The sequence below is a fragment of the Aquarana catesbeiana genome, linkage group LG01 (assembly GCF_042186555.1).
Source record: "Aquarana catesbeiana isolate 2022-GZ linkage group LG01, ASM4218655v1, whole genome shotgun sequence".
In the NCBI taxonomy this organism is placed as follows: Eukaryota; Metazoa; Chordata; class Amphibia; order Anura; family Ranidae; genus Aquarana; species Aquarana catesbeiana.
In genome coordinates this window covers 628,068,573-628,086,098 of record NC_133324.1, presented here as the reverse complement: position 1 = coordinate 628,086,098, position 17,526 = coordinate 628,068,573, and the positions used below count along the sequence as shown (strand labels likewise).

General features: G+C 39.0%; 1 protein-coding gene across 2 annotated transcripts in view; it reads right to left on the bottom strand.

Annotated features, from left to right (window-relative positions):
• HERC3 (HECT and RLD domain containing E3 ubiquitin protein ligase 3) overlaps positions 1-17,526 on the bottom strand; it is a 116,453-nt gene that overhangs the window by 18,138 nt on the left and 80,789 nt on the right. For both annotated transcript variants that reach the window (XM_073600915.1, XM_073600918.1), the window contains exons 17-19: positions 16,167-16,256; positions 6,134-6,304; positions 1,348-1,491 (exon numbers count right to left, since the gene is read on the bottom strand). In XM_073600915.1, coding sequence (XP_073457016.1) covers positions 1,348-1,491; positions 6,134-6,304; positions 16,167-16,256 — 405 coding nt within the window. The remainder of the gene's footprint in view (positions 1-1,347; positions 1,492-6,133; positions 6,305-16,166; positions 16,257-17,526) is intronic.

The window sequence follows — 17,526 nt, the reverse complement described above, 5'->3', positions numbered from 1 at the left end:
TAAGAGTCACAATACCACATTTCACCACTAGGTGGAGTTGTTAGCATAACAGAATTACTGCTTACTAGAAAAAAGCCCAGGGCCTTGAGCACAGGAAGCTTTCTCCAAGTAAGGTAAAGGGCAGCCAGTGATTTATATATTTATTTATTTTTGTATAATAAATGAAAACATTTTCAAGATGGGGGGGGGGTGATGTGTGACCAGTACAGGGGGTCCCCTAGTTACAAACATCCTACTTACAAATGACTCCTACTTACAAACGGAGGGAGACAACAGGAAGTGAGAGGAAATCTACCCCTAGGAAGGGAAATTCACTCCTGTAAGAGCTATTATGGGGAAAAGGTACCTCCACTGATGCTTTATCACCAAGGCTTGTTTCCACAACAACCCAAAATTTTCAAAATCCTATTGTCATTTGGACAGAAAGTGAGGTGAAATCTTCTTAACAGGGTCACAGACAGCAAAACAAATGTTATAGGGGTGTTAACCCTTCCCTATGCTATCCAAAAAGCTTAAAAATATTTTTTTTGGCTGGAGCTACACTTAAAAAATGTACCTGTTCCGACTTACAAACAGATTCAACTTAAGAACAAACCTACAGTCCCTAACTTGTTTGTAACCCGGGGACCCCCTGTACTGGGATTCTTCTAAGTAAATGCAGACACAGAAAGACAAAATATCATAGTGCAACACTATTTAGAGATTAGCTCTCCTTTCATTCTGAGAGTTTTAGGCAGTTGCTATATACACATCATTGTTCTGCAACTTTTTCTCATCTCTTACTCAAGAGTTGTAAAGTTATTTTCTGGCTGGAAAACTGCAGAAAATCTGACACAGGCAAAATTCAGGCTACCAGTAAGAGTCTGCTTTGCATGCATATTGGCAGAAGTGGGAGATGCTGCCATGTGCCTGTAATAGGGAGAGAACTGAAAGATGAGGCAGTGACACGACGGCACCCGGAGAATTGCCCTACTTATGCTATTCTGCACAGAGGTGGTTAGTCGATCTCAAGGGAACATGCACAGCTTAAAGCCGGCCATAGAGAGTGCAAGTTTCTTTCCAAGAAACCCAAGTTAAATCGCATGAAAAATCCAACAGGCTGGTTGTAACCAAGTTGATCAATTGATCAACTTGGGTACATTCAGCCTGCCCATACAAGGTTTGAATCTCAGCCAGTCCCTGCTGAACCGGCTGAGATTTGAACCATCTATTACAAATCTTTTGGCAGGTAAAACCGGTCCTGTATTTACCTTGAAAATTAGTATCGGTTTGGACAGTGCTGCTCTGTAAGAAAAATTATAAGCTCTTTAAAATCTATTAGACTGTATATATGGCTTTATTACTTACTATGTCTGAAAACCAGAGCAGGTTGGATTCCGGATAAACTGTAAACATTCCATAGATGGGGTTCAGAAGTTCTTTGAGGAGCAACAGGAAGAATTCTTTACTAACACCTCCATCATCCACAGCCTCTTCACCATCAAATATCACCTACAGAGAAAGATTTGTGATGGCACAAAGAAAAGGAGTATGTAGCAGTAACATAGAAGAAATGTTTTGTTTATCTTACTTGATTTACATACTTTCATCTGAATACCAGCCTGTAATGCCCCTACATTAGCAGGCAATTTTACAGTGCTGTGAACTTTGACTGACAATTACAGTGAGGCAAGAAAGTATTTGATCCCCTGCTGATTTTGTACGTTTGCCCACTGACAAAAGAAATGATCAGTCTATAATTTTATCGGTAGGTTTATTTTAACAGTGAAAGACAGAACAAAAATATCCAAAAAAATGCATTTAAAAAAAGTTATAAATTGATATTGGTATTGGATCACCTCTGCGGTTTTTATTTTCTGCACTATAAACAAAAAAAGAGCGTCAATTTTGAAAAAAAAAACAAAAAACATTTTATAATAAATATCCCCCAAAAATGTAAAAAAAAAAAAAAATGTAAAAAAATAAAATTTCTTCATCAGTTTAGGCTAATATATATTCTTCTATATATTTTTGTTAAAAAAAAAAAAAAAAATCTCAATAAGCGTATATTGATTGGTTTGCGCAAAAGTTATAGTGTCTACAAAATAGGGAATAAATTTATGGCATTTTTATTATTAATTTTATTTTTACTAGTAATGGCGGTGATCTGCAATTTTTAGCGGGACTGCGACATTGCGGCGGACAGATCGGACACATTTTTAGGGACCATTGACATTTATACAGCAATCAGTGCTATAAAAATGCACTGATTATTGTGTAAATGTCACTGGCAGGGAAGGGGTTAACACTAGGGAGCTATCAAGGGGTTAAATGTGTCCCCTCCTGTGCGTTTCTAACTGTATGGGGATGAGAATGACTAGAGGAGGAGCCAGATCGTCTGTTCCTAGCTAGTAGGAACAGACGATCTGTCTCTCCTCTCCTGACAGCTTGTTACCTATATAAAAGACACCTGTCCACAGAAGCAATCAATCAAACTCAAATCTCTCCACCATGGCCAAGACCAAAGAGCTGTCCAAAGATGTCAGGGACAAGATTGTAGACCTACACAAGGCTGGAATGGGCTACAAGACCAATCGCCAAGCAGCTTGGTGAAAGGGTGACAAATGGTGCGATTATTTGCAAATGAAAGAAACCCAAAATAACTGTCAATCTCCCTCAATCTGGGGCTCCATGCAAGACCTCACCTCGTGGAGTTTCAATGATCATGAGAACGGTGAGGAATCAACCCAGAACTACACAGGAAAATCTTGTCAATGATCTAAAGGCAGAAGGGACCATAGACTCCAAGAAAACAATTGGTAACACACTACGCCGTGAAGGACTGAAATCCTGCAGCGCCCGCAAGGTCCCCCTGCTCAAGAAAGCACATGTACAGACCCGTCTGAAGTTTGCTAAGGAACATCTGAATGATTCAGAGGAGAACTGGGTGAAAGTGTTGTGGTTAGATGAGACCAAAATCAAGCTCTTTGGCATTAACTCAACTCGCTGTGTTTGGAGGAGGAGGAATGCTGCCTATGACCCCAAGAACACCATACCCACCATCAAACTGAGGTGGAAACATTATGCTTTGGGGGTGTTTTTCTGCTAAGCGGACAGGACAACTTCGCTGCATCAAAGGGACGATGGACAGGGCCATGTACCGTCAAATCTTGGGTGAGAACATCCTTCCCTCAGCCAGGGCATTGAAAATGGGTTGTGGATGGGTATAACAGCATGATAACAGCATGACACAAAACAAACGGCCAAGGCAACAAAGGAGTGGCTCATGAAGAAGCACATTGAGGTCCTGTAGTGGTCTACCCAGTCTCCAGACCTTAATCCCATAGAAAATATGTGGAGGGAGCCTAAGGTTCGAGTTACCAAACGTGAGCCTCAAAACCTTAATGACTTGGAGAGGATCTGCAAAGAGGAGTGGAAATGTGTGCAAACCTGGTGGCCAACTACAAGAAACGTCTAACCTATGTGATGGCCAGCAAGGGTTTTGCCATCAAGTACAAAGTCATGTTTTGCGAAAGAGGTCAAATACCTATTTCACTCATCAAAATGCAAGTCAATTTATAAAACTTTTTTGAAAATGCGTTTTTCTGGATTTTTTTGTTGCTATTCTGTCACTCACTGTTAAAATAGACCTACCATTAAAATTATAGACTGATCATTTCTTTGTCAGTGGGCAAACGTACAAAATTAGCAGGGGATCAAATACTGTAATTTTTTTTTTTTTCTTTTTTACATAAAGTGTTTATTGAAAAAAACAAAATAAAAACAAATTGAACAGCATACAGCAGGAGTAAAAGCATCAAGATATGCTGTTACAGCTGTCATAATGCACAAGAGTTTCCAGGGGAGTAGGTAAATGAAACGGAGGGCGATCTGACAACATTGTTACAGCATAGCTGGTTGACATGGACTCATGTTTATTTCGAACACTGTTCGAGAAATGAAACTCAAGAGTTGTAAATTTATTTGCTGGCTAAAAAAGCTGCAGAAAATCTGACACAGGAAAAATTCAGGCTACCAGTAAAAGAGTCTGCTCTGTATGCAAACTGGCAGAAGTGAGAGATGCTCCCAAGAGCTTGTAATAGGGCGAGAACTGAAAGGTGGGGCAGTGACAGGGCACCTGGAGAATTTTCCTCCTAATGCTATTCGGCATGGAGGTTATTAGTGGATCTCAAGAGTACATGCACAGGGGGAAAAAAGGGCTGAGGGAATAAACTGACAAGTGGTACTAGAACTGGTAGAACTAGTCCCGAATGATGGGTTTAATACTGTTTATATGTATCCGAGTCTTTAAATAGATGTCATCTAGTCCAGGATTTCATATATGAAGACATGGTTTCTCTGCTGATATGCACCAACTCTTCCATATCCACCACCTGATCAATTCTGTGAAACCATTCTGTTATTACCAGTATCTTGGTGGAGTTCCAGTCTGGGAAAGAGTGGTTTTGGCTGCGTTTAACAAATGTATCAGCAGAATGCGCTTGTATTTAGTGGGGGGCATGTCAATTTGGTGGAATTGGAATGCGGCCAGGCTATCAGGGAATTCGTATCTAGAAATATCCCTGATCAGAGATTGGATGCCTGTCCAATAGAAGCGAATTTTAGAGCAGGACCATCATATATAGTAAGGTGTCCTTCTCTGGAAGATAGTGCCAGCACCCATTTGAGACAGTAGGGGTGGCACATGGACGCACGTCCATGTGTGGTACCATCTACAACTAAGCTTGTAGCTTGTCTCTTGAATGTTTACGTTTCCAAAGCCTCTGAGGAGGTTCACGTTCATGAGTGACCTATCCTCCTCTGAAAGTGGTAACGCTAGATCGTTAGTTCAAACCTCCGCAGCTCTGTCTTCATTGGGTTTATGGATGTGGAAAAGAATAGAGTATATCTTTGAGATGTCGTTGAGGGGAGTTTGAATGGCACAGTTTTTCATATTCTGTCAGGCGCCTCAGGTGGTGTTGGCATTTCGTAGGGTCACTCAAAAATGTCTGATTTTGAGGTAGGTCCAAAAGGGAAAGGATACATTCCAGTTAATGTCCAATAAGGATTGATATGTACGAAAATTGTTCTGTTTGAAAAATGTGAGTGCATGGAGTAAGGGCTTATTCCACCACGCAAGCAAAAACAATCTCAAGTTGCCTGGGGGAAAAAGTCTGTGTTGTGACGAATCGCAGAACACTGAATTTTATATACAGAAAGATACAGCTTTTTTGGTGGATATATATAGATATATATATCTACACACACACACACACACACACACACACATATATAAACACACACACACACATATAAACACACACACACACACATCTTAGGGGGGAAATAACCCATTTCCTTTACATCATTTTTGAAAATGAAGAAACATACTAGTATTCATTGGGGCTAAAACATGGAGCTTGATAATGGTGCACTAGATACAGTGCATGAAAGTCATACACAGAGCGAAGAGGTGGTCAAGAGGTTAATATATAGGTCACACGCAATGGGAGAATGGAGATGAAAGGTTAATGTATAAATGTGCAGAAAGGGAGGTGAAGGATTAATACACAGGTCACATAGAGAGACAGTGTGGAAATCAATTGTACAGGAGAGGAGGTGGGTGAAAGGGTAAAAAAACAAACAAGAAAAAACACATTTTGTAATTGACATCATGTGATTGCTGTGACTGGTCTCCCTGACAAATTTCAGCAAAATGAAGGTACAGAGCCACTTGGATCAGATCTGTACACCAGATCTGTAAAAGGTGCCATTCGAGGACGGCTCAGTTCATAGATATTAACCAGCGCAACACTTCAAGTTGCTTTGTCCAGTACCATTTAAAATTGGAACTTGGCAAATAGCCATCTGGTACTTCACCATTTAAAAGTCGTACTGTGGTAGTGAAGTGGTTTAAACTGGTACACAAGGGCCTGAGCTAGAAAAGATTGGAGCAAAGAAGAAAGAGTCCTATTCACCATTTACAGCTTTAGACCCTTCAAGGTGCACTTAAAAAACAGCAACCCTGAAATTCACTGGACACTACAGGCAACACCTCAACTTTTCTTATTTTCTATTTTTCAAAAGACAAAAAGGTATTGTTAATATTTTACTTTTTATGCTTCTATTAAGATGTCTTGGTGTGTTTTCCTACCTTCAAAGGCTTCTTCAAATCTAGGTCAGAGTGGATACTCAGCTCCCTGAGGGCATCAGCCACCAAGCTGGTTCTCCTCACATGTAGTACCAGGAAGGGGTTTTTGGCCAGAATGGGCTCCAGAGACAGCAGCGTGAACACATTTTGTAGGTTAGCTCCATTGACTGCCACCTATGTATACAAACAGACAAAACTATGGTTTCTTTCCAGAATATAGAAGTTATAATTTTTGTAAATTTTTATCTTTATGATAGCTAAATACATATATGAAAAAAACAAAACAAATATATATATATACAAATATATATATATATATACACACATATATATATATATATATATATATATATATATATATATATATATATATATAGCGCTATCAGGGTGACCCTTACACCTTAGATATATACTGGTGAACTAATAAAGACCTGCTGGCAGCTGTACAAAGGTGCTACACCTCACTAAATAAACAAAAATATATCACAGTGCCTACAGGATAAATATAGAAACCAAGTGACAAAACCTAATTGATGCAACTTTACAATAATGCTTACAACCTAAGTAAAATAATAATTGAGGAAAATATACAAAGGTGGTCAATAATTAAAGTGATAAGTGCTCCAAATAAAGTGCAAATGTGCTCCAAAAAAGATGACTGGTGCTGCGTGCCACACTCCCCTTTGTGACCCCACTCACCAGAAATCATAGACCACCAGCTTCGCAGTCTGGGGTCAAACAGGCAGTTATCAATCAGATCTAGTATAAGCTGGATGATTGGGTGCAGTGAAATCCTCTAAAAATATTCTGGGGCTTGCGGAGTAGGTAACCAAGCTCAAACGATGGGGAGAGAAGAAAAAAGGACTGATAGTGAAGTACTGTACAATTGTATAAAATCATGCTTCTCAGGCATCACTTACATACCAGTAGTGATGTTCAGATGAAACCGGAAGTGCGTCAATGCGTTTCGCCCCTCCACCAGGGCGTCATCAAGCACATCACATCCGGTTTCAAATAAACAAATTTATATGCGGGTAGCTAGATGACTCCACCCACTACAGCAAATCTAAAGCAACCAATTACTCTAGGTGTCAGCCACCAGTTCACCCGGTGTGACATCATATCCTGTAAACAAATAAAATAAATACATTATTTTTAAAAAAAAGTAAAATAAAAAATTAAATATAATAAAGTGAAAATAATTTTTTTTGAAAAGAAAATAATAAAAATTAAAGATTTTATTTTTTTCATGTTTGTCAACAATACGATTTTTAATGCTGAAGATTTCTTCGCACAAACCAGTGGTAATTTAGACATTAACCAGGATTTCAAACAGTTAAAAAGTGCTTTGGATAAGCAAGTCAGAACCTGGTGGGATGTTTTTACTCTCGGCAAGTATGTTAAAGACAATAACACCCCCAGACATCTGAGATGGTGACGTTGCCCCCCAATGATGGTTTGGTGGGAAAGGATTTGGAGGACGAATGGTTTTCTTTCTTTAATAATACGGAAACAAAATTACTAGAGATTTTGATAGCTAGGAAAGAGAGGAAATAAAAATTACTCCGTGGACACCCAATCAGTATGACCAATACCCACCATCTAAAGGACGGGGGGATATCAAGGTTACAACAACTATAGGGGAGATTTTCAGAGGAGAGGACATGGGGGACCGAACCCCAGAGGTCGTGGGAGAGATCACAATCCCCCAGACAGGAGGGAGGAGGAATGGAGGTCATGGTACCCCATGGCACCCTCCCAGACCCACTCAGGGTGGGAAAAAAAGAGAAGGACAAAAGGATGTAGAGGAGGGAAAAGGAAAAAAGAAAAGGAAAAGAGAAAATGAATGGAAGGGATTTTTAAATTGAGCAATGTCATTTTTTCAGAAGATGAATGTAAGGTTCTAGAATTGGGTTTAAAATTTGCTTTGGATAGGAATCTGTTTGATACCTTTATTGATTTCCAGACGTTTATTAGAAAAATTAATATCACATTTTTTTATGCGAAAAACAGTGGTCCGAGTAGCAGAGGAATACCAACACACACTTAGGAAGAATTCAGTTTTCAGCCCCACAATAGCAAATAATCATTTTGTTGAGGTTTTCAAATCTTTGGTGGAGCAAGATTTAAATAATCTAAGTGTTCATTCCAGTAGACGCAAAAAAAGATATTGAGAGAGGCTAAGAATTACTGGCAAAAAAGAAAAACAGTGATCAGATCAGTTGATAAAGGGGGTGGTCTGGTCATTCTTTTTTTTTTTTAAAGGTTCTGGTCATTCTTAATAAGTGCGATTATCTAGAGGAATTTGATAGGTTGGTGGGTGATGTGGAAACCTATGAGAAACTCAAGGGGAACCCCACCGACAAATTCAAGGCCAAGCTGAAGAATTTGATTAAAGGAGCACATAGTGATGGAATACTAAACAAAAAAGAAACAAGATACCTCATACCTGATGCACCCAAAGTTCTGGTTATTTATCAATTACCCAAGGTACATAAAAATCCACGTAGAGCCCCAGGAAGGCCTATTGTAAGTAGGGTCAACTCACTGTTCTCTAGGCTGGGGGAGAACCTGGATTGTTTTTTACAACCCCTCACCCAAAAGTGTCTGGCATATTTGAAATATAGCAAAGATCTTATAGAACTATTAAAACCATTAACAGTTGATAATTGTATTTTGGCCAGTGTGGATGTCAATTCACTCTATACGAACATCCAACAACACCATGCCTTAGAGGCAGTGGAATGGGCCTTGAGGAAAACCAACATTATATCTAGACAGAGGGAGTTCCTTTTACAGGCCCTAGAACTAGCTATGAGCCATCATTTTTTTTGGCATGAGAAAAACTTCTATAGGCAGAAAAGGGGTGTAGCCATGGGGGCTAAATATGTACCATCAGTGGCCAATCTCTTCATTAGTAGGTGGGAGAAAGAAGACATTTTTGATAAAAATATACATTAACTGAGATTTTACAAACGTTATATAGATGACATCGTAATAGTTTGGGCAGGATCACAGGAATCTTTTTTTTCATTCCTTGAAGGAATGGAGAATAATTCCTATGGCATTTCCTTCTCAGAAACTTATGATTACGAAGCAGTGAATTTTATTGATTTGGTCATCTATAAAGAGAATGGTAGACTGTTAACTTGCACCTTTTTCAAAGATGTTGACAGAAACGGATACATCCCGGCGGGGAGTTGACACCATCCAAGATGGTTGGGTGCTATCCCGAAGGGCCAAATGTTAAGGGTCAGAAGGAACTGTGATAAAATTGAGGACTATGATGTGCAGGCAGCATTCATTTTGGAAAGATTTCATGAAAGGGGGTATTGATCTTATAGAACTAAAGAAAACTAAAGAACTAGTAAGAGGTAGGGATAGAGAATCTCTGTTCCAGAAAAAATAAAAAAATGGAGAGACTATGGGAAAACTTTCCTGACAGGCTACACAAGACAGTATAAACAGTTTGAAAGTATAGTTAGAAAAAACTGGCCCTTGCTACTCAAGAATAGAGATTTGAAACATATTCTGCCAGCTAAACCATTATTCATCTATACCAAACACCTACACTCCATTTGAAGCTTGCACATAATGTCATCAATCCCCCTAGAAAGCAGTTCACCTTTTTGGATCAAATTGGCTTTTTCAGCTGCGGGAAGTGTGTTATGTGTAGAACTTCTAAACATAGGAAAAGGAAGACCACTCATTTTGCCTCTCACTCCCAGGGTAGATCCTATGAGATTAGGAAATGTATTACCTGTGGGACCACACGTCACCTATTTGTTGTCCTGCCCTTGTGGTCTTCAATATGTGGGCAGGACCACAAGAAAGTTAGGGGACAGGCTGGGAGAGCATGTAAATAAAATCAAAAAGGGTTTAAAACATCATAGCCTGTCCAATCATTTTAGATTGTTTCACAACAGGGATCCAAGTGGTTTGACTTTCTGCAGAATTGATAGGGCAGAGGAACATTGGAGAGGGTCTAACCTCAGGCAGACATTATTGCAGAATGAAACCCAATGGATAAGTAGGCTTGTCACTATAAACCCCTTGGCTTAAACATAGAGCTGGATTTGAATTGCTTCCTGACAAATCTTTTTCAAGATTTAGGCCTAGTAGAATATATGGATGTGTAAATAGAATCCACTGGTACTGCATTTACTATTTGAATAACTAGGATATATATACATTTATTTTTAAAATTTTTATTGTTTTTCTTTTAATATTTTTTCTTTTTTTTTTCATTTTCACTTTATTTTTTATTTTACTTATTTAAAAAATGTTTTCATTTGTTTAGTAATACATTTTATATTCTCTACCAATTTCCTTCTTGAGTTCGATGCAATATATACATTTAATTTTATATATATTTCCCAATTTTATGTAATTTCTTTTTTGAGATATCATGGATTATGTCATATGTACCATTACACATATATCTTTTAAAGCCAGTGTGCTATCTGTAAACAGGATATGATGTCACATCGGGTGAACTGGTGGCTGACACCTAGAGTAATTGGTTGCTTTATATTGGCTGTAGAGGGAGGAGTCATCTAGCTCCCCGCATATAAATTTGTTTCTTTGAAACCGGATGTGATGTCCTTGATGACGCCCCGGAGGAGGGGCGAAACGCATTGGCTCACTTCCGGTTTCGTCCAACCATTGACGCCATTTCCACCTTCCTCGAAACGCACGCCGACCAGCGGCGTTTTCCTGGTTGTACTGATGCCCACTTTCACTACTCGTATGTAAGCGACGCTTGAGATGCGTGATTTTATACAATTATACAGCACTTCACTATCAGTCATTTTTTCTTCTCTCCCCATCGTTTGAGCTTGGTTACCTACTCCGCAAGCCCCAGAATATTTTTAGAGGATTTTACTGCACCCAATCATCTGGCTTATATCAGATCTGATTGACCACTGGCTGCTTGAACCCAGACTGCGAAGCTGGTGGTCTATGATTTCTGGTGAGTGGGGTCACAAAGGGGATTGTGGCATGCAGCACCAATCAACTTTTTTGGAGCACATTTGCACTTTATTTGGAGCACTTATCACTTTAACTATTGACCACCTTTGTATATTTTCATCAATTATTATTTTTCTTATCATGTTGTAAGCATTATTGTAAAGTTACATCAATTAGGTTTTGTCACGTAATTTATATACGGTATTTATCCTGTAGGCGCTGTGATATATTTTTGTTTAAATACATATATGGCTTCAAAGGCTAACTAAATCCAAGAACAAAAATAGAATAAGTTACAGTTCTTGGGTGAGGTGGCTGCATTATTTTTTTTTCTAGCTAAAAACATTTTCAGCAAATGCGTGTTGATGTTACAAGAAATGCAGTGTCCGAACCACTTTCTGTGAGCCTCACAGAAGAATATCTTCCTTCCTTGCCATCTTCTATAAACTACTTATTTCCCTGGACTCTATATAATGGAGATGAAGAGATATGTAAATGTTTGTAGTCCATGTCTGGGGTGCAGCCTAGGGTGACAACCATGGCTCCCTTCATAGTTACAATGGGGGAGTGACATAGTTACCCAAGGACATGAAGTGTGTTATTTGCAGGATTACCAGTTGAAATTAAAGCAAAATATGCTTGAAAAAAAAAATATAATAATAATAATAATAATAATAATAATAATAATAATAATAATAATAATAATAATGCAGCCACCAAACCAAGGACTAGCAATATAAAATGTATTCAATTTTGGGTTTTAGTTTTAGATCCACTTTACTTCAGTCTAACAGAGATATTGGGGAAGAGCTGTGGGTATCCAACTTGCAGTACTGAAACGTACACCCTAAAATATTTAATTTATCAACTAATCTTCTTGTTTAACAGCACATTCTACCATATCCAGAGCAGAGAAAGCTCCCATTGCATCATGGGCAGCAAACCTTTTTTTCCTTATTCAAAAAAAGAAGTTGAGTAGCCATTCACAGGTTCTTAATTTTGAATTCTCTCCATATGCTTAACTGCGCAAACCATATGAATCCAATAAACAATGTTTTTTTTTTTGCTTTTTTTAAAAAGAAAGAATGCCTGTTTTGCATTAGGAATTATATTTTCTTGTCAGTCTTCTTAGCCAATGCCCTCAATAAAAGACTACTGTAGTCATATGTACAAGACCATAACAACAAACCACATGACCATTTTCATTAGCCTTATGATACTAAATTGTTGTGGTTTTGTAACACATTGTTCCTATTTGCAATGTAATTTAATACAATTAGGAGAATGTCCAAGTGTATTTTCAAGAAACTGGAAATGCTAGCTACATTAGTTATCACACAGCAGTGAGGGCATTCCTAAGGAACTCTCGGATTACTTGCTTGTTTGACATGCAGCATCTATAAGGAAAGCAAGGTAGTTCTCAATATAAACTAAACTGGAAACAAGCAAGTAATTCGAGAGTTCCTTAGGAATGCCCTCACTGCTGTGTGATAACTAATTTAGCTAGCATTTCCAGTTTCTTGAAAATACACTTGGACATTCTCCTAATTGTATTAAATTACATTGCAAATAGGAACAATGTGTTACAAAAACCACAACAATATACACACACAGCCCATTAAAACCCCCTGTGTAAATCACAGCAATTAGGTTTACTCCCCCCAAACACATACACTTCTTTAATATATGCAGTGCCTTGAAAAAGTATTCATACCCCTTGACATGTTCCACATTTTGTCATGTTACAACCAAAAACGTAAATGTATTTTATTGGGATTTTATGAGATAGACCAACACAAAGTCGCACATAATTGTGAAGTGGAAGGAAAATGATAAATGGTTTTGAAAACTTTTTACAAATAAATATGTGAAAAGTGTGGTGTGCATTTGTGTTCAGCCTCCCTGAGTCAGTACTTTGCAGAACCATCTTTCACTGCAATTACAGCTGCAAGTCTTTTTTGGGTATGTCTCTACCAGCTTTGCACATCCAGGAGAGTGATTTTTTTGTCCATTCTTTGCTCAAGATCTGTCAGATTGGGTGGAGAGTGTCTGTGAACAGCAAATTTTAAAGTCTAAACAAAAGATTCTTAATTGGATTTAGATCTGGATATGGACTTTAACTGAGTCATTCTAACACATGAATATGCTTTGATCTAAATCATTCCATTGTAGCTCTGGCTGTATGTTTAGGGTCGTTGTCCTGCTGAAAGGTGAACCTCCACCCCAGTCTCAATTTTTTTTACAGACTCTTAACAGGTTTTCTTCTAATGCCATGTACACACGACCGGACTTTCCTTCAGAATACACTCCGACGGTCTTTCCGACGGAGTTCCGCTGAAACGGACTTGCCTACACACGATCACACCAAAGTCTGATAGTTTAGAACGCAATGACGTACGACGGGACTAGAAAAAGGAAGTTCAAAAGCCAGTAGCCAACAGCTGCCCTTGCGTCATTTTTGGTCCGTCGGACTAGCATACAGACAAGTGGTTTTCCCGGAACTGATTCCGTTGGAAAGATTTGAAATGTGTTCTATTTTTAGGTCCATCAGAATTTTAGAAAGAAAAAGTCGTTCCGGTCGTGTGTACACGGCATAAGATGGCCCTGTATTTGGCTCCATCCTTCCCATCAACTCTGACCACCTTCCCCGTCCCCGCTGAAAAAAAGAATCCCCACAACATGATGCTGCCACCACCATGTTTCCCAGTGGGGATGGTGTGTTCAGGGTGATGTGCAGTGTTATTTTTCGCCACACGTAGGGTTTTGCTTTTAGGTCTAAAAGTTCAATTTAGGTCTCATCTGACAAGAGCACCTTCTTCCACATGTTTGCTGTGTCCCCCACATGGCTTCTCACAAACGGGACTTCTTATGGCTTTCTTTCAAAAATGGATTTCTTCTTGACACTCTTCCATAAAGGCCAGATTTGTGGAATGTACAACTAATAGATTCTCCCATCTGAGCTGTGGATCTCTGCAGCTCCTCCAGAGTTACCATGGGCTTCTTGGCTGCGTCTCTGATAAATGCTCTCCTTGCCTAGTCTATCAGTTTAGGTGGATGGCCAGGTCTTGGTACTTTTGCAGTTGTGCCACACTCTTTCCATTTTCAGATGATGGATTGAACAGTGCTCCGTGAGATGTTCAAAGCTTGGGATATTTTTTTTATAACCTAACCCTGCTTTAAACTTCTCCACAACTTTATCCTTGACCTGTCTGGTGTGTTCCTTGGCCTTCACAATGCTGTTTAATCACTAAGGTTCTCCAAAAAAAATCTCAGAGGGCTTCACAGAACAGCTGTATTTATACTGAGATTAAATTACACACAGGTGGACTCAGTTTACTAATTAGTTGACTTCAGAAGCCAATTGGTTCCACTAGATTTCAGTAAGGGGTATCAGAATAAAGGGGGCTTAATACAAATGCACGCCACCACTTATTCATATAATTTGTAAAAAACTTTGAAAACCATTTATCATTTTTTCTTCCACTTCACAATTATGTGCCACTTTGTGTTGGTCTATCACATAAAATCCCAATAAAATACATTTAGGTTTTTGGTTGTAACATGGCCAAATGTGGAAAATTTCAAGGGGTATAAATACTTTTTCAAGGCACTTTATACATACTGTACATACACTCACTGGCCACTTTATTAGGTACACCTTGCTAGTCCCGGGTTGGACCCACTTTTGCCCTTAGAACTGCCTTAATTCTTTGTGGCATAGATTCAACACGGTGTTGGAATAATTCTTCAGAGATTGTGGTCCATATTGACATGATAGCATCACGCAGTTGCTGCAGATTTGTCGGCTGCACATCCATGATGCGACTCTCCCGTTCCACCACATCCCAAAGTGCTCTATTGGATTGAGATCTGGAGAACACTAAAGAGATGGGAACTCTGTAGTCATAAAGGGATGGACATGGTCAGCAACAATACTCAGGTAGGTGGTGGCATTTAAATGACGCTCAATTGGTATGAAGGGGCCCAAAAAGTGCCAGGAAAATATCCTCCACACCACCAGCCTGAATGGTTGACAAAAGGCAGGATGGATCCATGCTTTCATGTTGTTGATGCCAAATTCTGACCCTACCATCTGAATGTCACATCTGAAATCGAGACTCATCAGACCAGATGTTTTCCAATCTTCTATTGTCCAATTTTGGTGAGCCTGTGCAAATTGTAGCCTCAGTTTCAAGGTGCGATGTGTTGTGCATTCAGAGATGGTATTCTGCATACCTCGGTTGTAATGAGTGGTTATTTTAGTTACGGTTGCCTTTCTATCATCTCGCACCAGTCAGCCCATTCTCCTCTAACATTAACAAGGCATTTTTGTCCACACAACTGCCGCTCACTGGATGTTTTCTCTTTTTCAGACCATTCTCTGTAAACCCTAGAGATGGTTGTGTGAAAATCCCAGTAGATCAGCAGTTTTTGAAATATTCAGACCAGCCCGTCTGGCACCAACAACCATGACATGTTCAAAATCACTTAAATCCCCTTTCTTCCCAATTCTGATGCTCAGTTTGAACTTCAGCAACACATCTAGATGCCTAAATGCATTGAGTTGCTGCCATGTGATCGGCTAATTAGAAATTTGTGTTACTAAGCAATTGAAGACGTGTTCCTAATAAAATGGCTGGTGAGTGTATATATTAAAGTGTGTAATAGATAGATATAGAGATAGATAGATATATCTATCTATCTATCAATATACACACACATACACATATACATACATACATACACACACACACACTTTTTCCCTCAAAACCTAGTGGAAAAGAAGTACTGTAGGGGACAGCTCTGGATTAAAGACGAGTATTATGCATTTTTATTTTATCTTTAAATTCTTGTCATTTTTTTTGAGCTAGAGGTCGGCTTGAAAACATAAAAAAAACTGAGATTTAAAATATGTCCCCAGTTATCCCAAGAAATATCTATACAATGTCATCTTTATATTTTCACACTAGAAGATGAAAGCACATAAAGATTAGAACTCGTAAAAAAAAAAAAAAAAAAAAAAAAGGAGCTATCTGCATCCATATGTAGACTTTACATTTGGTACCTGCATCTGTAACTCAGCATCGGTCTGTAACATTTTGGTCTTGGCTTGAGCATCAAACACAAAGGGATAAGAACAGAGCGTCACTGAATCCTGGGGAGGGACAAACAGAGAAAATATGCATACTGAAAGAAACATACACAGGCAGAATACTGTAAGTGGATAACCGTTAAAAAAAAAAAACTAAGGAATGCATATTTTCAAGTCCATTTACACAAGTTTTCCTTAAAGTGGTTCTAAAGTCAGAAGGTTTTTTTATCTTAATGCATCTATGCATTAAGATAAAAAACCTTCTGTGTGCAGAAGCCCCCCTCAGCCCCTCTAATACTTACCTGAGCCCCATCTCAATCCAGCGATGTTGCATGAGAGACTCGGCTGTCCAATATTCTCCCTCCTCACTGGCAGGCACCATTGGCTGCCGCTGTCAATCATAGTCAATGAGCCAATGAGGAGAGAGGGGGGCAGGGCCAAGTAATTAGATTACAAATCAACTAAAGCAGACACACTTAAAAAAGGCCTGTCCCTGTAAAGCTGACCATGTAATCACAGAATTTTAGTTGATTCAGCAAAATTGGTGGAAAACGCACTCCATGGGGTAGCCCTGATTGCAACAGCCAGATTGACAAAAGTTGATTTTTAGATTGACTTTTGTCATAGAAGCCCTGTAGAAAATTGTCGGCTGAAGAACGCCTGCATACAATCACTCACATGGTGTTTGGGTATTCTGAATATCGGCATTGCAGGCTGTGAGAATAAAATAGCTTACAGTGAGAGATTTGACCATCCCTGCTGTTTACAGATAATGGTGAAATCTGTTAGATTTCATTCGTTCAGCCTGCCTATATGTGTATGGCCAGCTTTTAGGAAGCTTTGGAAAGGATGCATCACCATGAGCCACACCTTACATGTTTCATCTATTAATTTTCTTAGGGGAAGCCATTTTCTGTGTGCTCTTGGACCCCTGATGCCTGCTGGGAATTTCCATACTGCAGTAGGCAAGGTCTTAGATACTAACAGTGCCAGTAAGACTGGGATACCATTTATATTTGAAGTCTGCTTGTACCAATAGTGCTGTGATGCCCTTTTAAAAAGTGTAAGTGCAATTTTGTTCCTTTTCCGAGCCTAATAAAAAGCAATATAACCCTATTTGGTTAACTTTCTTACATGCACGTCTCAATCTTAGGTCATACCAAATACCTCTGGAGCTTCTGTGAAGGGGACGTGGAAATTACAGATAAATTGCATGATAAAGGATCATACTGTATTATACCCTTCCATAACAAAAGAGCACAGGTATCTGGTGAGTGCCGTTTACCATATGGTGTTTGGTGAATCACAATGGGGAGGCACTATTGAAGCTGGG